The sequence below is a fragment of the Rhineura floridana genome, chromosome 5 (genome assembly GCF_030035675.1).
Source record: "Rhineura floridana isolate rRhiFlo1 chromosome 5, rRhiFlo1.hap2, whole genome shotgun sequence".
In the NCBI taxonomy this organism is placed as follows: Eukaryota; Metazoa; Chordata; class Lepidosauria; order Squamata; family Rhineuridae; genus Rhineura; species Rhineura floridana.
The window spans coordinates 119,428,192-119,451,728 of record NC_084484.1 but is presented as its reverse complement, the minus strand read 5'-3'; the positions used below and the strand labels follow the sequence as shown (position 1 = coordinate 119,451,728).

Genomic DNA, 23,537 nt, shown 5'->3' with positions numbered 1-23,537 from the left:
TCCTCCCTACCCTTCTCTCCCCCTTCCCTCTCCTCCCCCCTCCTCCAGGTCAGTTTCACCTATCCTAAGCATGATTGTACAGGAGTAAATCCCATTGAACTCAAAAAGCATGCAAATTATCAAAGCTCCCCTCCTCCTCCCCTTTGCCCTTCCTCCTATCCTCCCACCTCCTGCCCTACCCCTGATTGCTGGTGTTGTCACCACTCACCATATGCTCACAGGCACATGTTACCAAATTATTCCAAGCTACACAGCAAGTGGATTGGACTGTGAAAGGCCAACCCAAATGGTGTTTGCATTTTGACAAATTTGTAGGGCAGTACAATATCTCAGAGAGGAGGTCAGATCTCCTGCTTCCCTGGTGTATTCACTATAGCTGCCCGATTTCCCTCTTTTTAAAGTTTGATAGAAATATCTGTTGGCTATAAGTTCATTCTTAAACCGCAAGGGTTTTGTGCTTATTAGTGAATAGTATGTTGTCTAAATTACGTCTCCTTTTTCCAAATGTAATGTGTCTTTTAGCTAAAAATACTTAGTAGCCCTGTCACCTTTTAAAAATGACAACAACTAAGCATAACAGTTTGTTTCCTTCCTTTTTTCCTCTTTTTTTTTTTAAAGGATATAATTGTATTCAGTTGATGGCTGTGATGGAACATGCTTACTATGCCAGTTTTGGTTATCAGATCACAAGCTTTTTTGCAGCATCAAGGTATGTTAAAGTTATTTTGCTTATTTAAGAAATTGAAAAAAATAGTAGCGTTTTCAAAATGTGAAGGCTAAAAAAAAAGGTATGTGAAAGGACTTTTATGTATCGTAGGTTTCTTTTCTTATTCCAACATTTGGGTTTTCAAGAAGCAGACCATCAGTCAATGAGGCAAAATTGGTTCAAATGTCCTCGAAGGTAGCTTGCTTGTTTGGAAGGATGCATTTCTATTCTAGCTTTGCAAATTCAGGAATTCAGCTGTTCAGCAGTTGCACTCAGCTATGAAATTCCTGTATTATGAGTTGGAACAATCTTGAGAAGACTGTAATCCACACTCATTACACACATTTGGAATCTGCTTGATTCAGCCATCAGTGTTACAGATCTGGCTACTTGTACTGCTTGAAAGGTTCCTTTTAATCAATTTTGTGGTAAGTGCCAACTGATTAAAAGGTCTGCAAACAATTTGTGGTGGGATCTGGCTCTCTACCACTATAGCAGGAGTAAGGAACCTCAGGCCCAGGGGCCAAATGCGGCCCTTCAGTTGTCTCTATCTGAACCTCAGAATTCTTCCCAGGCCACACCCTTCATTGGCCTGGCTTTGCAACCTGAGCGTAATTTGCCTGGGTGGAATATGTCCTTGAACTCCAATCGTGCCTCTTGCTTATTTGAATGGAGGATAGAGAGGAGTGTGAGAGTATGTGTAGAAACTAGACTACTGTACAAAGGTAAAATTTACATTTGTTGTTCTGCCCACTTTTGTCTCTGGCCCTGATTACCTCTGGTATGTGGCCGTCAGAAGGTTGCCGAGAAGTGAATGCAGGCTGAAAAGGGCTCTCCACCTGTGCTCTATAGGTGTGGTTTGTTCTTACGACTTTTTGCACTGCAGTTGCATTCCTGGATTTATTCAACATATATTGTAATCAAGCATCTTGTACTGCTGAAATGGAGGGGTCTAAAAATGACTCTTCTCTGAAAGTCAGTTTGAATGTGAACTAGGATATAATTTCCTTCTGAAATGCCTGAGAAGTGATGCAAATTAAGATTTTAGTCTTTTCCTTCATAAAGTATTTCACTGTGTGAAGTAGTTTGCAGTGTTTCTCACAGTATGCTCACAGCACCCATGTGAGACAGATTAGCATTCACTTTTGTAGAACTGAGGCAAAAGGAGGTTGTTTTCTTTTAGTCCTCCTAGAGAGTTTGCTCTTTCACCCTCTTTTCTCAGTTCCAAGACTCATGCATGTGCAGTGTGGCAACATGTTGAAAAAAATAAGCTATCTGACACTGAGTTAGGCTCTTGGACCATCTTAGCTTGGTATTGCCTCCTTTGATTGGCAGCAGCTTTTAAATGTCTTACCCCAGCTATACAACCTGAGACCATTTTACTGAGAAAGTCATATACACAAGTATATGTGCCACAATATATATTTGTTACAGAATATACCATTCTAGTGCATAGTGAGCAAATAACTTTGAAATGTCCAACATTTTAGCCGTTATGGACCTCCAGATGACTTGAAGGAACTAATTGATGTTGCCCACTCAATGGAAATTATTGTCCTGCTCGATGTTGTGCATAGCCATGCATCAAAGAATTCCGAAGATGGACTAAACAAATTTGATGGCACAGATTCTGCATTTTTCCACTCTGATCCTAGAGGAACACATTCGTTGTGGGATAGCCGACTATTTGACTATTCAAAGTAAGTATAAATAACTTGTGAGACATACTCATAAATAATTACAATTAAGAGGAGTGTGTGGCATTATATATAAATAAAATGTATGCTCTTCAGTTCACTAACATGGCCTTTGAAAAGATATTATTGTTTCATTTTTTCCTGAAGGTATTCTTCAAAATCGGTTTTTTTTATGTCTTGTTTTTTAATACAGTTTACAAAGTTGCTTTCAGAGCCTTTTTGCATATCTTGATTACAGGCCCACAGTCGTGGGCTTATTAAGTGTGAGTTGACTGAATCACATTCTACCATTGTAATGAAAAATCAGGGTGGAGAAAATAGTTTCTGTGGCATATAGTTTGAAATTGGCTCAAGTGATTGATTTGAAATTTGTCAGCATAGTAGAGGAAAGTTTGAGAACAGTCCATGCCATACTTGGGGTACAAATGATAAGAACGAGTTCAGTGTTTGGTGAAAGGGACTAGCATGTTGTCAGATTTTGTGTATTTTTCCTCCATAGGCTCTGCTGATGAGGTTTTTCTGGAAAGATTCCTCCATTTGTACTGTGCATTTAGGGAAACAGGTTGTTTCTGATCAAGGGGAATGTCTATTATGTGACTTGGAGTGCCATTATCAGCTTTGACTGATACATTAGGGCCCCACTTATATGGCAGGTTAGGGACCAGACCTTCGCCGTAAAGCGGAAATCACCAAAAAGTGGAACACCATCAAAATGGCAGTGAAAAAGGTGTGAAAATTCAAAAACAAAATGGTGGCCGTCACAGAGGTGAAAAGAAAATAGCTCAAAGGAGCGCAACGGCAGCCGTCACAGTGGAGGAGACAACCTCCTGAGGTGGTAGAGAAAGGATGAGAGGGAAAGAGCTGCTGCTGTGAGCACCAAACGTGCTGCAGGAGCAACAGCAGGGAGCCGCCACCACGAGATCCTAGTGGCCGTAGTAGCAGCCAAAGGGAAAAGGCACCACCAAAGTGAGGCAAGTGGGATGCCGTGGTTAAGTGGGATGCGAGTTGAAGCTGCCGCCGCGAGCTTCAACCTCACTGCTGCTGCCGACCCAGCAGGTAAAGGTCAGCCTTTCCCCCCTCTTTTTAAAAGGAAAAATCAGGGGTAAAAGCTCACGGCAGCAATGGGGGGGCAGTAGCCATGCGACCGCCAAACAGCTGATTGCACTGAACAGCTGATCATGGCGCAGCTTAGATCAACCAGCCCTGACTCAGGGAGTAGCTGGCAGGGAAGGTAGCAGCGGAAGCTGCAAGCGGGTGCAGCTATGCAGCTGCCCGCCGCAGGACGTGGCGCAGCTGTGGGGGGAAGGATCCCCGAAGCCACGCTGACTGGGCTGTAGCCGTGAGGTGGGGGTGCGCCCTGTGCAGCCCTCAGCGGCTAAACGGGGGAAACAACCCCTAAAAGAACGAAGGGAGAAAAAAATGGTGCCCATTTGTACCAAAAATTAACAAAGGTAAACGGGGGGGGGGAAACAACCCCTAAAACAACAAGAGAAAAAATGGCGCCCGTTCGCTCCAAAAGTAAAAGAACCTTGATGCCACATGATCGCATGTTACCGCCGTATTAGCAAAACACAGAGAAGCGGAACGCCGAAAAGCAGGGCCCTACTGTACACAGTTACAGTCCTATCTGGACAGAGATAGCCTTCTGGCATTTACCACACTCTCATAACCTCCTGGTTGGATTGCTGCAACATACTATGTGTAGGGCTGCCTTTGAAAATGGTCCAGAGATTTCAGCTGATGCAAAACAGGGCAGCAAAATTATTATTGGAGATTGGTAGATGTGACTGCATCACTCCAGTGCTTTGTCAATTGCATTGACTATCTATGTCCAGTTCCAAGTGCTAGTGTTCACCTGGTCCTGCGCAATCTAGGACACTAGTGTTTTCTAAAGGACTGCCTCCTCCTTTCATATATACATGTCCATTGCTTCAGATCGTCATCAAAGGCCTTTCTGACAGTGTCTCCAGCTACTGAGATTAGGCAGGTGGCTGCTAGGAAAAGGACCCTTTAACTGTGTTCCAGTTATTGAATGTCTTTCCCAGAGAAACTCACCCGCTTACCTAGGTTATGTTGTTTTCAGTACTTGGGGAACCTTATTAGCATTATTAGTATTATTATTCTCCCAGGCCTTTTAATATCAATATGTTTCAGTGCATTCAGATTTCAGCATATATTGCTTTCTTTTTGCTATTTTTAGGATTTTATTATAGTTTTGTTTTATGTTGTATACTGCTCCTGTGTTTTTATAATATTTGTATAGTTATTGTTTTATGGTTTGCATCATATTTTTATATTTCGTTGGTTTTTATAAACTGCCCAGCAGACTTTGGGCAATCTAGAAATGGTACAAATAAATAAAATAGTACAAGTTTTATGGATGTTTGTCTCAATACCTATTGATGAATGTGTGTCACATCCAGTATTCACCTTTTTATCTGGTCATATTTCAAATTATTCAGACTTGGTGGAACTTTTCAGCCAATTAGTTAATGCTTTTAAATCTGCATTTGTGGAGTAGGAATGGCATCCTGAAGCAGTTCAGACCGATCACAGGTGGGCTTTTTCTGGGAATATAGTGGGCATTTAATTACTGTCAAATGATATCTTGTTGAGATTGTGTCAAGCAATGACATGATCACCAAACCAATATATTCAACAAGTTTTAGAAATGTTTTGTATCATTCAACTACTGTTGTGGGAGTATGTAAGAGCAGTGAGCATATTTCTATATAAAAATGTCAGAAACTTTTTTTGTTGATAATGGTACAGTTGTTGTTATTATTGTTTGTTGTTATCTTCCCTTTCCACCATGGACCTCAAAATAGTGCACATAAATCTCTCCCTCCTCAACTTTCTCCTCAGAACCCTGCAATTTGACACATGTAGCTTGCGTAGTATGGTGAGACATGGATGCAGATGTTTATGAAATGTATATATCTGCTTTTCATCGGTTATAGAACCCCAGGAAGTGTACATGTGGTCTCTCATCCAGACACTGACCAGACTCAGACTTGCTTAGCTTCAGCAAGGGGGTGGCCTCATGTACCTTCAGACCATACTCTGATTTGAGGGGGCTCTGCGCAAGATGCCCTCTGGGTGCTCTTATGTTTCTTTCTCTCTCCCGCAACCCCCAGCTGCACTAAGTGCCATCACCACAAGCCAGAATATTTTCTCCTTATGCATCATACAAATGTATCTAAACTTTTGTCTCAACCATGAACTCCATAGGGTCATTGTAGGGAAACCTCTGTACCTACATCAACATTAGTAGTATGGAAGTAATAATACTGATGTACCCTTACAAGGGTCTGGTAAGGATTTTTGAGATAATGCATCTTAAGCACTTTTCAAAGTGCTTCATAAATAGTAAGGCTGCAATCTGAAACAATTCTGCTAAGGGATAAGGCTGACTGAATCCTGTGGGACTTATATCTGAGTAAATGTATTCAGGATTGTGATGAAAATAGAGTTACATGGTATCAGATGGGATGGTATCAAAAACTTTGCTGGAACTTAATGCCTGCTGTCAGTGGTAAACCACCTCTGAATACCTCTTACCATGAAAACCCTATGAGTATATCCAAAAAGATTTATAGGGTCACATTAAGTTGTATTTGACTTGAAGGCATATAACAATGTCGGCTGTGCCACCCTGAACCGGGAGTGTTTCTGGTGTTCTTCCTCTGCAGCCACAAATTCCTAAGAATCTTATGGCACCTTAAAAACTATCTGCTTATGGAGAAAACATATCCAGAAAAGGGACTCTCAAAGAAACATAGAGGATAGATGGAAGATGTTGTGGTGTAGTCGTTAGAGAATTGGCCTAGACTAGAAGTCCTGAATTCATATTCCCACTGCCATCAAGCTCATCTTGGGTCAGTCATTATCTTTAGGCTAACCTCCCTTATACAGTTGTTGTGAGGTTAAAATTTTGGCCATATACGCTGCCTTCAGCTCATTTCAAGAAAAGCAATATAAAAAGTAATATATAAATAAGAGAATGACAGTGTGATCATTCTCATTTTTATTCAGAAGTAAGCCTCACTATGTTCAGTGGTGCTTATTTCCAGATTATTGTGAATATGACTTCAGCCTTACAGTGTGATCTTGTACACGTCTACTCAGAAATAAACCCCTCCTGAGTTCAATAGGATTTGCTCCTAGGTAAAGTGAGAATAGTATTTCTCCTTTTCATTTTCTTCAGGTGAGGCTGTTGATGTGCTGAACCGCTGCCTGGCCGCGATAATGGACTGGATGAGAGCTAATAAACTGAGGCTCAATCCTGACAAGACCGAGACACTGTTGGTGAGTGCCTTCTCTGACCAGATGGTGGATGTTCAACCTGTTCTAGATGGGGTTACACTCCCCCTGAAGGAACAGGTTTGTAGCTTGGGAGTTCTTTTCGATCCATTCCTGTCTCTCGAGGCGCAGGTGGCCTCGGTGGCACGGAATGCGTTCTACCACCTTCGGTTGGTAGCCCAGCTACGTCCCTATCTGGAAAGCGACGACTTCACCTCAGTTGTGCACGCTCTGGTAACCTCTAGACTGGATTACTGCAATGCACTCTACGTGGGGCTGCCTTTGAAGACAGTCTGGAAACTTCAGTTAGTGCAAAACGCTGCAGCCAGACTGCTGACGAAGACCAGGCGGTCCGCGCATATTACACCTGTTCTGGCGTGTTTGCACTGGCTGCCTATTTGTTTCCGGGCTAGATTCAAAGTGCTAGTTTTGACTTATAAAGTCTTACATGGTGCGGGACCACAGTACCTGGCGGAACGCCTCTCCCGATATGAACCTACCCGCTCACTACGTTGAACATCTAAGGCCCTCCTCCGAGTTCCGAATCACAGAGAGGCTCGGAGGGTCGTAACAAGATCTAGGGCCTTCTCAGTGGTGGCCCCCGAATTATGGAACAGTCTCCCCGATGAGGTCCGCCTGGCGCCTACACTTCTATCTTTTCGGCGCCAGGTGAAAACCTTTTTATTCTCCCAGGCATTTTAATCTACCTTTTAAGCTTTTAATGTATATGAGGTTATTTATTGTTTATATTTATGTTCTATTGTTCTTGTGATGTTATTGTATTTTATCCTATGCTGTACACCGCCCTGAGAGCCTTCGGGCTGTGGGCGTTATATAAATTGAACAAAATAAATAAATAAAATAAATTTGGCTTTAAGCAGCTACAGAACCATAGCTTTTGCTTAACAGACTAACATGCCTACCTCTCTGGAAGTGATTGCCAGGAATTCCTGACCTCTCTTTCCTCACCTTTCTTTTCTTGATTGTGGTTTACCTTCCTTGATTTAACCTGTCTCCTCCTCCTCCTCCTCCTCCTCGCCTTTCTTCTCAGAAGAATACACAGACCACATTTTCCTCTGCAAGACTGAGAAATCCCAGGAGCCAGCTCCTTCTCTCTCTTGTCCTATCAGCCCTGTTCCCTTCTAAGTAATCCTGTTGAACTCCCACCTGTGCTCATCTGGATTGAGCTCAAATAAAACAAAATAAAACTGATGAATGATTTTGATATTTTTTTTTGCAGGTCAGATTTTTTTTGAAACTCATTAGCAAGTTATATAAGAAATAGTCTCTCATTCCTTCAAACTGAGACATATATTTATTTGTGGCTTGTACCTCACAAAAAGTAATTAACTGTGGTTAATATTTTTCCTAATTGCGGAAAGGATGGTTGTGCATTTTTGTTTTGTTGGGACAGTGTGTAATGTGCAGTCACCTTAAATATTCCTACCAAACTTAGCCCTGTGCTATAGCTTATAATATATTCAGACTAGACACACTACAAAAGAATGAATTTTAATTTTTAATAAACATTATCGTTGGGTGACTTTTTCTCTTGTTTTTAAGTTTAAACAGATATGACAGAATTGGGGACTTTTTAAGCCACAGATTCTGCTTTAGTTAGAAGATTTTGCAATAACATATAATTTCCCTTGAAGGATCCAGTTTCCTTTATTATCTACAATCAAACACAGCTGTGTGCAAAATCTTTAAATGTAGCTAGGGGAAAAAACCCTCACCAATATTGTATGGTAATTAAGCTATGCTCTGAGATATTTGTGAGGGGCATTGACAGTAATTGCAAGTTTTCTTACATTTTTATTGGTACACAATAAAACACATTAAGTGATCACTCATAAGAATAAAATAATTACCTTTGGTCCAGCTTCCTCTTCCCCAGGTCCAATTGTTTGTTCCTCTCTCATTTGTTTGAAAGAGAATCAACTTTCTCTATTGATTCTCTCCAACCCATTTATAATTTTATAAACCATCATAACAGGTGTGGGGCTTCCAAGAATTATTTATTTGTTTATTTTGAAAGAGAGCTGAGCCAGTCACAAAATAGCATGTTGGGGAGTGAACATAAGAAGAGGATTGCTGAGTCAGATCAAAATTCCATCTGGTCCAACATCCTTCTAGTAGAGGGTCCATGACAGATAACTCAAACTCATGCAGAGCTGATAACTCATGAAAGAGACCCAACCCATAGATTTACTGGCCTAATCACAAACACTATTTAGCCCTTTTCTGGCATTAGGTCTACTCATGTTTAATGAATGTGAAGAGGGGAAACTGTGCCTTGTGCCATGTCCCCACCCCCTCTGCTCCTGACTTTAGCACATTCAATGTAAAGTTCTCAAAGGATATTTTAAGCACTTGCAACTGAACACTTAGTATCTTTCTCATGATTGGGAACTTGGCACAATACATGGAAAGCATTCAAATCACATTCAGCTACACACACTTATTGTAAAGGTCTAAAGGAGGATTCTTAGTGCACAGAATCAGAAGTGAAGCTAGTGGGAGATGTTGAGGGGGATGATGGGCACAACCCCACTCCCTTTCTTCAACACTGATAAGTGTTTTGTCCCTTTTACTTTTGGTGAATGCTGAGTCTGAGAGACAAGCATGAAAGTCAGTGAACCCCTTTACTATCCTTTTCTAAGTTCACACCCATAACAAAGAAATATCACTAGGAAAGTGAAAACTAAGGCTTTAGTTCTAACTCACACACCATTTTCTCTCAGACTGCCTTCAGACAGCAGTTTATTTCATTTTCCTGACATTTCCTTACCTGATAATGGACTGCCTTCAAGTCGATTCCGACTTATGGCGTCCCTATGAATAGGGTTTTCATGGTATGCAGTATTCAGAGGGGGTTTACCATTGGCTTCCTCTGAGGCTGAAAGGCAGTGACTGGCCCAAGGTCACCCAGTGAGCTTCATGGCTGTGTAAGGATTCGAACCCTGGTCTCCCAGGTTGTAGTCCAACACCTTAACCACTATACCACACTCTGATAATATCCACATTTTATTTGATCTGTCACACAATATAAAAGCCACTTCTGGAAATCTAGGGGAATCTAGTGGAAGTTTAGTGTTTATTTCCGAGTTAATTGCTTCAAAAAAAAATCCATTTGCAACCTCTTAAACCTAGAAAATCACAGGACTAAAGTTACTAAAGTGGTGATATACCAGGAAATAGTTCTTTCTTGCTGTTTTCATGGGGGAATCGCAAGGGAATAGAAAGGGTGGGTGAGTAGCGACATGTCCAATGACAGTCATTGTTGCGTCACACCACGCCCATTGGTGTGAATGAAATTTAGTGCAACATGGTGGTGTATGAGTCAAAAAGACCCTAGGTCTTTTAACTTGCGTATCTGTGCTTCATGGTTTTAAACTTTGTATGGTTTTTAAAATTGTATCTTTGCTTTAATGTTCAATGTTTTTAATTTTTGTAAACCGCCTAGAGAGCTTTGGCTATGGGGTGGTATATAAATGCAATAAATAAATAAATAAAAAGCAAGAGTTCCATAATGCCGCAGGTATTGCAGTGTGAAATTAATGTTAGAAATTAACACAGAAGCGCTACAATTATAATGAGTAAAGCTAACACAATAAACCCAATGTATGAACACAGTCTCATTCATAGTATCACAAACATACACGAAAGTAAAGAAACTTACTAAGACCAGAGACTGGTCCATGTTGCTCATTCCTAGCTACTCTTGAATCAAGTTGCTAAGATTTAAAGATGAGTGATGGAAATGCATCTTACTTGCATGTTTAAGTATAAATGAATTTAAAACAGAAACTGAGAGGCTTCTGTAACAGATTCTGGGGAATCTGTGACTCTCCAGATGTTGGACTCAACTCCTATTAGGTCCAGTAGCATAGCTAATGGCCAAGGATGATGGGAGTTGTAATCCAGTAATATCTAGAAGGCAAGTGTTTCCTCATTCCTGATCCAATATTTAGAAATGTGTTTTCCTTCAGTTCAGTATTGGTACTACTTGGTTACTTGGTATTTCTTGCCCTGACGTTAGTATAAAGTATACTTTGTGCAGGACCATGTGACAAAATGCTGGAAAGGCAATGCAACTTTCAAACAGTTGTGAAGTATACATAACTTTCAAATCTCTGGACTACTGTTTTAGAAGAATGTGCTGCTTTGTTTTAATTAAATCCCAGAAGATTTGTAAAGGAAGAAAATTACATAGGAGATTGTTGGTGGGAAAATAATCCCAGACAGATTTACTGCTGCTTGTTTAGTTTGGTTGTTTAATAATTTATAGTATCATGTGCACACAAAGATTGACTTTTGTTTTCATCCAAGAGGTCCAAATGGTGATTTTTTTATTGTTATTTTATTAATTTCTATACCATATACTTGTATAAAAATATATCTATGTGGTGTACAAAATCTCAGTTAAAACCAAAATTTTGTTACAATAAAATCAAAGCAACATACATTAAAGAAACAAAAGTACGGAATGCATCATCTGAGGAGAAGATTATAACAACAGTAAATCATTTTCATAAGAAGGCTTCCTGAACTTAAGTTGGTGCCTGAAAATCATTATGTATGGTGCCAGCATGATTTCATTAAGTAGAGCCATAGCCACAGTGCCACCCCGCTAAATGCATTTTTTGTTGTTGAGGACAGTCTGGCATTGTCAGGCACTGTCAGATGTGCCTCAGTGACAGATCATAAGAACATAAGATTAAGCTAAGGGCCCATCTAGGACATTACTGCGTTCTCACCGTGGCCAAACAGATGCCATTCACAAATATAGGGCAGCTGCATAATGAATAAGGTAAAGTTTTTCCAGGTTGTTTAGAGCTTTATGTACTAACAGTAAGACCTTGAAGATAGTTTAGTAGCATACTGGCACCCAGTGTAGCTCCCTCAGCACAGGTGTTTATATGTTGTTGGTAGCCAACGAGGCTGCAGAATTCTGCACTGAAGTATATTTACAAATGATTTCTAAAAAAATTTAACAGGAAGTGCAGGACCAGTTCATTACAATTCCTATACACTGAGGACAAGCAAGGCCTGGGTTGTACACTGAAGTGAAAGATTGTGTTAAGAAACAAAAAGAATTGTGTTGCCTTCCAGTTCATGCTGCTGCAAATCTGTTGGATCTAAGATTCAGAGGCAGAAATGTAAAATGATGATAGCACTGCTACTGGATTTCACTGGACTTCAAAACAAGCAACACATTTAGGACTTAATGTTGGAAAGATACTTTCAAATGTTACAGAATACAGACCATCTTCAGGTATTTGGTCCAGGAATGCAGTCTGAGACTCTGACAAACATATCCCTCCTGCAGCCTGGTGGCCTTTTATGTTTTATGTTTCTAAAGTTAAAAAGTCGCTTTTGATCTGTAAAGGGTACACACCAGAGCTTGGAAAAGTTACTTTTTTGAACTACAACTCCCATCAGCCCAAGCCACTGGCCATGCTGACTGGGCCTGATGGGAGCTGTAGTTCAAAAAAGTAACTTTTCCAAGCTCTGGTACACACACAAGAAACAAGGACTCCATGTTGTCTTCTTTTTTCCCCCCTCAAAATGTATAAAATTTTCTCCCCGCCTCCCCCCCAGGAAAAAAAAAATCCCTCATGGCTCCAAACTTTCAAGAAATTTTACATCTCTAGACCTCATCACTGACACCCAGTAGCTTTCTGGCATCAGTTGGAAATGTGCATTTCCCAAATTTTAAGGAATCACTTCAGGAGCTCAAAATAGTTCTAGACTTATCCAACTGTATGTTGTTCCAAAACATAATGACTGTCCCTAGTTGATCAGTAGTAGGAATACTTGTTGAGCTTCCTTTTCAACATGTCACCATTCTTTCTGAACTAGAAGCACAACCCCAGTTTCATAAATGAATCTTATTTGATGTTAATAGATACCTGTATACAAAATATCTTCATCCCAACATGATATTTAAATAGGAATTGTAGATGTTGCTCAACAGGGGATTTGCTTTGTTTTATGGCTGCAAACATTGCATACATAAAGATCACTTTGTGTTTGTTAATAATGCCTTAAGTGCCTGAGCCAATATTGGTTGACTTCAGCTTTAAATGCTAAAGAATCTCTTATGGAATGGAGTCCTTTTGACTAGGCTACTTTCTTATTCTGTTCGCCTACCTATGTATCGCTGAATCAATCTTAAATCATTATTAAGATATACCATCTCACCAAGCTGTTCAAAAGACTGTCTTTCAAGTCAATAGATCTTTTTAACTTCCACTAAATGTATTTCATTTTTAATATCCACAAAAGAACAAAACCTTACTTGAAAAGCAGAAGCCTTCATTTATATTTGAAGAGTGCCTGAACCACAGTGTCTGAATCCAAATTAGTATCTGGAGATTTCCAATTTTAAGGAGGAGAGAATCTAATAAATCAAGAATCTAACTTGGAATTAATGATTTTTGAAAACGCTTTGTTGTTCCTTTGACTGTGTCTTGAAATTTGAAATAAGTTATTTCAAATAACCTTCAGATTCTAAGTGGCATATTTTCAGAATGTACCTGGCACTAGATTTACTAGTTTTACTGCTGCTGTATGTCTGCTCCTACGATGAGGCAAAGAAAGTCAGTTGCAAGTATGTACAGTGGATCCCATGCAATTTTTTGCCCATCTCTTCTTGTATTGAATGTTTTCATGGTTTAATTAGTGGATAAGAAAATAAATAGAATAATGACCCTTTTGATAGATCAAGGGTCTTATTTCAAAGAAATTTCAAGCTCCCAGGTTTTAATAAAGATTTTGACAAATGAGCAAGCCATAAAGATTTGTAAAACTAAGCTACTGTGAAGGTGATTTGGGGAAACCCAAACAGGTCAGAATGCTGTGTCCCATTCAGTTGAGTGTCAGGGAATGCTTCATATTTTTTTTTATTTAGTGCATTTATATCCCACCTTTTCTCCAAGGAGCTCGAAATGGCATACATGGTTCTCCCCCTCCTCATTTACTCCCCACAACAACCCTGTGATGTAGGTTAGGCTAAGAGGCAGTTACTAGCCCAAGGTCAACCAATAAGCTTCATGGCTGAGTGGGGATTCAAGACCTAGGGTCTCAGGTCCTAGTCCAACACTCTAACCAGTACACCACACTGGCTCTCAAAATCCAGTTCGCACGCAGAGCTAGAGTTAACAGTGATTTGAATGCCCCAAAGTATAATTTCCTGTACATTGTCATTACCAGAATATGTGATAAACCAGCATATGTTAGAATGGGTCCTAAATTAAACTTAAAATTTAAATGAACTGAATACTGAAAATAGGGGACAACATAAAGGAGAAAGTAGATCTGCTGCTTGTTTGATAGCTGTACCTTTTGTCACTTGATAGTAGTTTCTCCATTTGGTTGCATATAGTCCTAGTGAAGCCAATGATTTGCTTCTTGCCAACACATTTTTTGAGCAACCAAAAAGACAACTGTACACGTGGACATCACGAAATGGTCAATATAGGAATAAAATTGATTATATAATTGGAAACAAAAGATGGAGAAGTTCCATACTTTCTGCAAAAACAAGACCAGGAGCAGACTGCGGTACAGATCATGAACTGATCGTATCGAAAATCAGAGTAAAGCTAAAGGAGAACAACAAAGCACTCATAATGCCAAAATACAATTTAAATAACATCCCAGAAGAATATAAGGATCAAATAAGGAACAGGTTTGAGGCTTTAAACCTATTTGACAAAGAACCAGAACTATGGACTGGACGTTATCAGGGAAGAATGCAAAAACACAATACCTCTAGTTAAAAGTGGAGTCCCTCAAGGATCGGTATTGGGACCTGTACTTTTCAACTTGTTCATTAATGACCTAGAATTAGGAGTGAGCAGTGAAGTGGCCAAGTTTGCTGACGACACTAAATTGTTCAGGGTTGTTAAAACAAAAAGGGATTGCGAAGAGCTCCAAAAAGACCTCTCCAAACTGAGTGAATGGGCGGAAAAATGGCGAATGCAATTCAATATAAACAAGTGTAAAATTATGCATATTGGAGCAAAAAATCTTCATTTCACATATGCGCTCATGGGGTCTGAACTGTCGGTGACCGACCAGGAGAGAGACCTCGGGGTTGTAGTGGACAGCACGATGAAAATGTCGACCCAGTGTGCGGCACCTGTGAAAAAGGCAAATTCCATGCTAGCAATAATTAGGAAAGGTATTGAAAATAAAACAGCCGATACCATAATGCCGTTGTATAAATCTATGGTGCGGCCGCATTTGGAATACTGTGTACAGTTCTGGTCACCTCATCTCAAAAAGGATATTATAGAGTTGGAAAAGGTTCAGAAGAGGGCAACCAGAATGATCAAGGGGATGGAGCGACTCCCTTACGAGGAAAGGTTGCAGCATTTGGGGCTTTTTAGTTTAGAGAAAAAGCGGGTCAGAGGAGACATGATAGAAGTGTATAAAATTATGCATGGCATTGAGAAAGTGGATAGAGAAAATTTCTTCTCCCTCTCTCATAATACTAGAACTCGTGGACATTCAAAGAAGCTGAATGTTGGAAGATTCAGGACAGACAAAAGGAAGTACTTCTTTACTCAGCGCATAGTTAAACTATGGAATTTGCTCCCACAAGATGCAGTAATGGCCACCAGCTTGGATGGCTTTAAAAGAAGATTAGACAAATTCATGGAGGACAGGGCTATCAATGGCTACTAGCCATGATGGCTGTGCTCTGCCACCCTAGTCAGAGGCAGCATGCTTCTGAAAACCAGTTGCCGGAAGCCTCAGGAGGGGAGAGTGTTCTTGCACTCGGGTCCTGCTTGCGGGCTTCCCCCAGGCACCTGGTTGGCCACTGTGAGAACAGGATGCTGGACTAGATGGGCCACTGGCCTGATCCAGCAGGCTCTTCTTATGTTCTTATGTTCTTATGTTCTTATGTTCTTAAAAAGAGAGAAAGACCTCAATTGGAGAAACTCTTAAAATGGTTAAAGAGAGAAGGAAAGCAAAAGCAAAAGGAGACAGAAACATGGTCAGAACCCTAAATGCAACTATACAACGACTAGTACGTAGGGACAAAGAAAACTATTACAATAGTTATTGTACAGAAATAGAAAAGGACAACAAAAAGGGTAGAACAAGACCCCATTCCAAAAGATAAGAGAAATGAAAGGGAAATTTAAACCACGAGTAGGGATGTTGAATAATCAACAGGGGAACACACTGACTGACCGAGATGAAATAAAAGGAAGATGGAAGCAATACACTGAAGAACTCTATAAAAGAGATGACAGGATGACAGATTCATTCACAGAGGAACCATATGATGAAGAAACAGAAATTTTAGAATGTGAGGTGAAAGCTGGTCTTAAAATTCTTGGAAGAAACAAATCACCAGGAATAGATGGCATACTAATAGAGTTGCTACGAGCTACTGAGACTGAATCTGTCCAAAATGTGACAAAAATCTGTCAAGAAATATGGAAAACTAAACAATGGCTCACAGACTGGAAGCATTCAATATATATCCCACTTCCAAAGAAAGGGGATCCCAGAAAATGGGAACTATTGCCTTAATATCCCATGCAAGTAAAGTAATTCTCTTACCATATATGGAGTAATGCCAGACGTCCAAGCTGGATTTAGAAAGGGAAGAGGCACCAGAGATCATATCGCAAACATACGCTGGATAATGGAACGGAGCAAGGAATTTCAGAAGAAAATCACCCTGTGCTTTATAGACTACAGCAAAGCCTTTGACTGTGTAGATCATGAAAAACTATGGAATGCTTTAAAAGAAATGGGGGTGCCACAGCATCTGATTGTCCTGATGCGCAACCTATACTCTGGACAAGAGGCTACTGTAAGGACAGAATATGGAGAAATTTATTGGAAAGGGTGTGAGACAGGGGTGTATTTGATCACCCTATTTGTTTAATCTGTACGCAGAACATATCATACGGAAAGCGGGATTGGACCAAGATGAAGGAGGTATGAAAATTGGAGGGAGAAACAAGATATGCAGACAATACCATACTCTTAGCAGAAACCAGTAACGATTTGAAATGAATGCTGATGAAAGTTAAAGAGGAAAATACAAAAGCAGGACTACAGCTGAACATCAAAAAAACCAAAGTATTGACAGAAGATTTATGTAACTTTACAGTGGACAATGAGGATATTGAACTTGTCAAAGATTATCAATACCTCGGCACAGTCATTAACCAAAATGGAGACAGTAGTAAAGAAAACAGAAGAAGGCTAGGACTGCGTAGGGCAGCTGTGAGAGGAGTAGAAAAGGTCCTCAAATGCAAAGATATATCACTGAACACCAAAGTCAGGATCATTCAGACCATGGTATTCCCAATCTCTATGTATGGATGTGAAAGTTGGACAGTGAAAAAGGTGGATAAGACAAAAATCAACTCATTGGAAATGTGGTGCTGGAGGAGAGCTTTGCGCATACCATGGACCACAAGAAAGAAAATAATTGGGTGTTAGAACAAATTAAACCAGAACTGTCACTAGAAGCTAAAATGATGAAACTGAGGTTATCATACTTTGGACACATCATGAGAAGACATGATTCACTAGAAAAGACCATAATGCTGGGGAAAACAGCAGGGAGTAGAAAAAGAGGAAGGCCAAACAAGAGATGGATTGATTCCATAAAGGAAGCCAGAGACCTGAACTTACAAGATCTAAACAGGGTGGTTCATGACAGATGCTCTTGGAGGTCGCTGATTCATAAGGTCACCATAAGTCGTAATCAACTTGAAGGAATGTAACAACAAGTCCTGGTTTGCACATCATGCTAAGCCAAACTATCCCTTAGAGAGAACACATGGGGTCACTGAGAGGTTATAGCAGCAGCTTTGCTCCTTCCCAGTCCTTTTACTGCTGCTTTAAGCTAAGACATAGTCTGGTTTAGCATGTTGTCTGAACCTGGGCTCATGGTTTAGCTCTCTACAGATTAGCCACAAGTTATAACTAAGGTTTGTCCTATGCTTTACGGACGTCATCTTGCCTCCATCAAGAATGCCATTACCAAAGTAATTTAGCTTTTGTTGCCATTTAGATCATGTGGCTTTCCTCTTCACAACCCCTTTGGCTTCCCTTTGGCAGCCAGCACAAAGTCCTCAACTTCCCATATCTTGAGTCTCTGCCCTCCTTCCTGATATATTCCTGATCATCATCTTTGCTGCTCCAACTCTGCTACTTTTGCCTGCTCTTTATACACTCTTCCCAGAACATCTCCGTAATCCTGCCTCCCTCCCTCCCTCCCTCCAAATCCCAACTTCCATGAAACCTGCGTCTTCCATTAACCCTTTCTTTTAATTCCCCATTTCTCATCCCCAGAAGGCCTCAGTATGAATAACTGCATGTGCTCAGATTCATCACTGGTTGTCTCTTTCTCCCCCTGTTGTTCCCCTCCAATGCACACAAAGTCTAAGTTTAGATTGCAAGCTTCAGAGGGCACTTTTGTTTATATTTCTGTGTAAAGCACTTTGTATGATGCTGGTGCTATATAAATAGCAATGGTAAGAGCTCTCTTGTTTTAATCACATCATGCAACTGGGTGTTGCATCTTAAAATATTTTCTGTTGCATTAGTTAACATTCAGGCCCTTGAGATTTCTACATCCCCCACGCCTTTGTGCATAAAGAAAAGAACAAGTTAATATGTTCACTGACCTCAGATTAGTATTCCCAGAACTTCATACTTCTTTCTAACTCAACATTTATTATAATGCTCTTATATGGAATGGCTAAGATTAAGTATGGTTTTCTCTAATTTAAGTATTTTAATAAATAATTGGAATGCATTAATCTGAAATATTATACAGCCATGAGAGTGGCTGTATACTATAGCCAGTGTGGATTTTTCACATTCCACAATGTTAAATTGAAAATAACCCCCATGCCATTCTGATGCTTCCCATAAGCTCATTTCAAAATAAAACCTTAACAAACTTACAGTCCTGAATTCAGAAATGCTACCTTAACAACCCTCTCAATTTTCATGGCAATACACAAAACAGTCAGAGAGAATAGAGAGTTCAAAGTCTAAAAAGAAGGGGGGAAACCCAGAACCCTTTTGGACTTTTTTCTCTCAGAGTTCTCATAAGTGCCCAGAGAGCTTTGGCTATGGGGCGGTATATAAATGCAATAAATTATTATTATTATTATTATTATTATTATTAACAACAATAATAATAATAATAATAATAAATGTTGAAATTCATTAAAAATCAGCCATGTTCACAGAGTATCTGTAATCCTAATACTGACCTTGTCCTATACTCTGACTTCCATCGTCTGCATTTTAAAAGTTAAAAAAATGCCTGGCTGATTTTTAATTAATTTAAGAAATTTAACATTAAACTCAATGATAAGGACAGGCATGCTCAGTAAGAACCAACTGTTCTAAAAGCCAGACTCCCAGCTGCTTCGCTTGGCTAATCAGGGGCCACACCCACACCAGACTTCAATTTCACTTGAGACAGTCATGGCTTCCCTCAAAGAATTCTGGGAAGTGTAGTTTGTGAAGGGTGCTGAGAGGAGACTCTACAGTCAGCCACTCTGATTGAAGGTCTGTGAGGGGAACAGGGCATCACCTAGCAACTCTCAGCACCCTTCACTAACTACACTTCCCAGGATTCTTTGAGAGAAGCCATGATTGTCCAAGGTGTAATAGAGGCCTGGTGTGGATGTGGCCAGGGACAGCTTTGTTTTACATTTGGGTGGGAGACTACATTAGTCTGCTGTAGAATAAAAAGGTTGGGGAAACGCTGAAAACCAATGATACTGTTCACAATATTTTTCTTTTGAAAAGGAAAAGGTCTTCCCTTCTGCCCAGTGCCCACCCACCCAATCTCCCCCCTTCCTGCCCGTCCCGCAGGTCAGTGTTGGACTACCACCTGGGAGACCAGGGTTCGAATCCCCACACAGCCATGAAGCTTACTGGGTGACCTTGGGCCAGTCACTGCCTCTCAGCCTCAGAGGAAGGCAATGGTAAAATCACCTCTGAATACCATTTACCATGAAAACCCTATTCAAAGGGCCACCATAAGTCCGGTCGACTTGAAGGCAGTCCATTTCCATTTTCAAACATAATTGCACAGAAGTAAATCCCATTGAACTCAAAAAGTATGCAAATGACCAAACCCACCCTCCCTTCTCCTCCACCCTGTCCCCTCCTTCTTGCCCCTTCCCTCCCCTCCCCTTACTTTGCCCCTCCATCTCCATCCCCTTACAATCCCTTCCTTCCCTTTCTTCCTCCTCCCCCTCCCCTTCCTCCTCCCCATGGTCTGTTTTACCTATCTTAAGCATGATTGCACGGAAGTAAATACCATTGAACTCTATAAGCATGCAAATGATCAAACTTGCCCACCACCTTCGTTTGCTCCCCTCCAATACGCTCCTTTCCCTTCCCCCTCCTCCTCCCCCATGGTCAGTTTTACCTATCCTAATTATGATTGCATAGGAGTAAATCCAGTTGAACTCAATAATCATGCAAATGATCAGACTTGCCTTTCCCCTCCTTCCACTTTCCTCTCCCTTCCTCCTCCCCTGCCCACTTCGGCCCTCCTTCCCTCTCCGGTCAGTTTTACCTATCCTAAGCATGATTGCACGGGAGTAAATTGCACTGAACTCAATAAACATGCAAATGATCAAATCTGTTCTTCCTCTCCCCTCCTCCTGCCTGCTCCCATCCCAGTCTTCCCCTCTGCCTTTCCTCCCCTCCCTCCTCCTCCCTTCCTCATCCCCTGTGGTCAGTTTCACCTATCCTAACCATGATTGCAGGGAAGTAAATCCCACTGAACTCAATAAGCATGCAAATGATCAATCCATTCTCAGCAAACTTGCACAGTTTACCTCCCGGATTAAAAAGCAGGGAAATGTGCCTCTGAGCATATGGTGAGTGGTGTCAACACCTGCAATCAGCCCAAAGAATAGAAAGAAGACATGTGCTGTGCTGATCTTGTTTTAGCAGGGAGGAAGCAACATTATTAAGACAGTTGATAGACTTCAGATGGTCACTTTAAATATGTCTGATTTCACTTGCAATTTTAGTGAAGCTTCGTATAGGAAATCATTTTCTTTTGCTTTTATTTCTATGAATATGTGAAGTACAGCAACACTTTGCAAAATTTACACTAAAAATACTCCAAACATAATTGTGGAATAATGGCACAGTGGACATCAGGAGGGGCTCAAGTTGCACAAGATAAAACAGTGGGACGTAAAATGTATTCTAGCAAATTTCTAGGTGTGCTCTATATTTTTAGTTGACCATGCCCACCTTGCCTTAAACAAAGTGGTTTAAACATAGCAGGTTGAAAACATGCATCCTCTTTTTTCCAACAGCTAGAGTCATTGTTGAAGTATCAACATATTGTAATCAGTCTGATTTTACATCAAACTGCAGTTTCAGATTCAACTGTTAATGCACCCAAAATAGAAATAGAACATAACCTCCAATATAAAACACAAAAGGCTGTCTTCACCATCACATGACAATGACCAATAAAAAGACTTTGAAATTAATGAAAATAAATTTGACACAGATTTCTAGGATGAATAATGAAGGAAATAAAATTTTCTGGTTTAGATTCTCTGTAGAAACATTAGTAACACAGGAAAGAAGCAAAGTAAGAAGAATGCCAACAAACATACAAAAATATAATTCTACGTCTTTGGAGATGGCAGGCGTTGCCACCACTCACCATATGCTCATAGGCACATTTTACCAAATTCTTCCAAGCTACACAGCAAGTGGATTGGACTGTGAAAGACCAATCCAAATGGTGTTTGCATTTTGACCAATTTGTAGGGCAGTCCAATATCTCAGAGAGAAGGTCAGGTCTCCTGCTCCCCGGTGCATTCACTATAGCTGCCCAATTTCTCTGCTTTTTAAAGTTTGATAGAAATATCTGTGGGCTATAGGTATGTTCTTAAACCGCAAGGTGTTTTGCCTATTAGTGAATAAGCCGCCTGCTTTCTCACCAAACTGTGGCTGTAAGAGATATAGTTCTATGTTGGGGATAGCAGAGACTTACTCTCAGGAATTGGGGGGGGGGGACTTGTGAAATGCTAATTAAAAACATTTTTTGTTTGGAGGTTATCTTGTTTCCCCTGGTTCTGTGCATGTGTGAAGGAATTGTGAGTGCTGTCTGTGACGTCCTTCCCTGGTTCTCCCTGTCAGGTTCCCACCTGCTTGTGGCTACTGCCTTTCACTAGGCACCACCAGGGATACCACCAGTCCGGACCATCCTTTATATGGTTTCTCACTCCGCTCTAGCACAGATCTCACTAGATCCCCCTGCTAGGCAGCACCACCAGTCACGTCCTATAACCAATACTCCCAGAGACTTTGCCTGAGTCTTTCTCTAGCTGGTTACTTTTGTGACTGCGTGCTTATGCTGTTCCCAGCCCCCTTGTATCTTTATAGATAACGCATACAACTCTGGGTTGCTCTGGATACTTGAATTGTTATTATTCCTCCCTTCACTGCTGCCACCATTAGATACTGTTTCTGTTCAGCCTTGGTAATTACCTTGCCCTCCCTTCTGGTATGTATATCCCCCAGCCAAGGATCAGGCCTTTGGTAAACCAAATAAGTATTTATTAAATATCAGAAATAACAAGATTAGTTTTAGAATGTTTCACAAGCGTATGGTTTCATCTATTCCTGTTTTGTACTTGACTTATTATTAATCAGAACTCCAACTCCCTCTTTCTCCACACTCCTGACCTCCACCCTCAAACACCTGTTTCTCCACATTCCCAACATCCACCCAGATTCAACTGTCATTCTTCCATTTATACTCCCAGCCATTCAAACGCTCAGCCAATCATCCAGCATTCTACTGCTCATGTACTCCCCCCTCCTCTTTCACTCCACTTACCATATGTCTTCTATATAAACAGCACTTACCATATTTACACTATAAGCAGGAACATCACACTGTCATTCTTTTTTTTTTCAAGTGTGAAAAAATGAGCTGCTCAAATCACTAATCACTGTACACTTTTTTAAATGACAAAACTCCAAATTTCTTAATTTTATGTAATATAAAATGAGCTCTATCTCTTTTTTCTTGCACCTGTGCTTTGTTAGATTATTCCTTCATTTTAATATTCATGTGTGACGCAGAAGAATTGTGTTTATTTAGCTTTTAAAAGGAGGGGGGAATAGGACAAACTGTATTATCATTTATAAACAAAACCATTTGGGGACCTGATACTGCGACTGTGAAAGAAAGTGTTGATACTTGAAATCTATAGTTATGAGTTTGATTTCTCGTATGATCTGTCTGTAGTCATATCAATATCTTTGCCACCAAAAATCAACTGCAAATTAAAAGCCCCACCTTACACAAAACTAGAATCTAAACAGAAGCAGTGTGTCTATCTTCAGGGAAATGGTATTCTACAGTGGAGGGACAGCCATACCTTGCATTCCAGGGTTTTTTAAGCAGAACTATTTTAATTTATGATTATTAATATCAGCAATATGTCCTGCCTGACTGTGTCCCATAGACCTTCAAGCACTGCTCCTTCTACACCAAAGCGACTTTGGGAGGAGGAGATTTGGAGGGGAAAACTGCAGGCAGGGAGAGGAGCTGTAGTTGTGTGGCGATTTTGACTCATATGCTATTTTCTTCCTGCTTCCCTAGTATCGCCTACATGGCCACACGCCACCAGCTTCTCCCACCCCCTACCCCCCCAGCAGGGATTCCAAATCTCCCTAGCATCTGAAACTTTTCTCTTTTGATCTTAAACTGCGAAGTCATTCAATATGTGTTGCAACAGATCAGATATTTTCTGTTTTGAATAGTTTGTTGCAGT

The 23,537-nt window shown here is 40.5% G+C and overlaps 1 protein-coding gene across 2 annotated transcripts in view; it reads left to right on the top strand.

Moving 5' to 3' along the window:
• The window catches only part of GBE1 (1,4-alpha-glucan branching enzyme 1), a 271,704-nt gene that overhangs the window by 145,461 nt on the left and 102,706 nt on the right, over positions 1-23,537 (top strand). For both annotated transcript variants that reach the window (XM_061627956.1, XM_061627957.1), the window contains exons 6-7: positions 619-709; positions 2,197-2,406. In XM_061627956.1, coding sequence (XP_061483940.1) covers positions 619-709; positions 2,197-2,406 — 301 coding nt within the window. The remainder of the gene's footprint in view (positions 1-618; positions 710-2,196; positions 2,407-23,537) is intronic.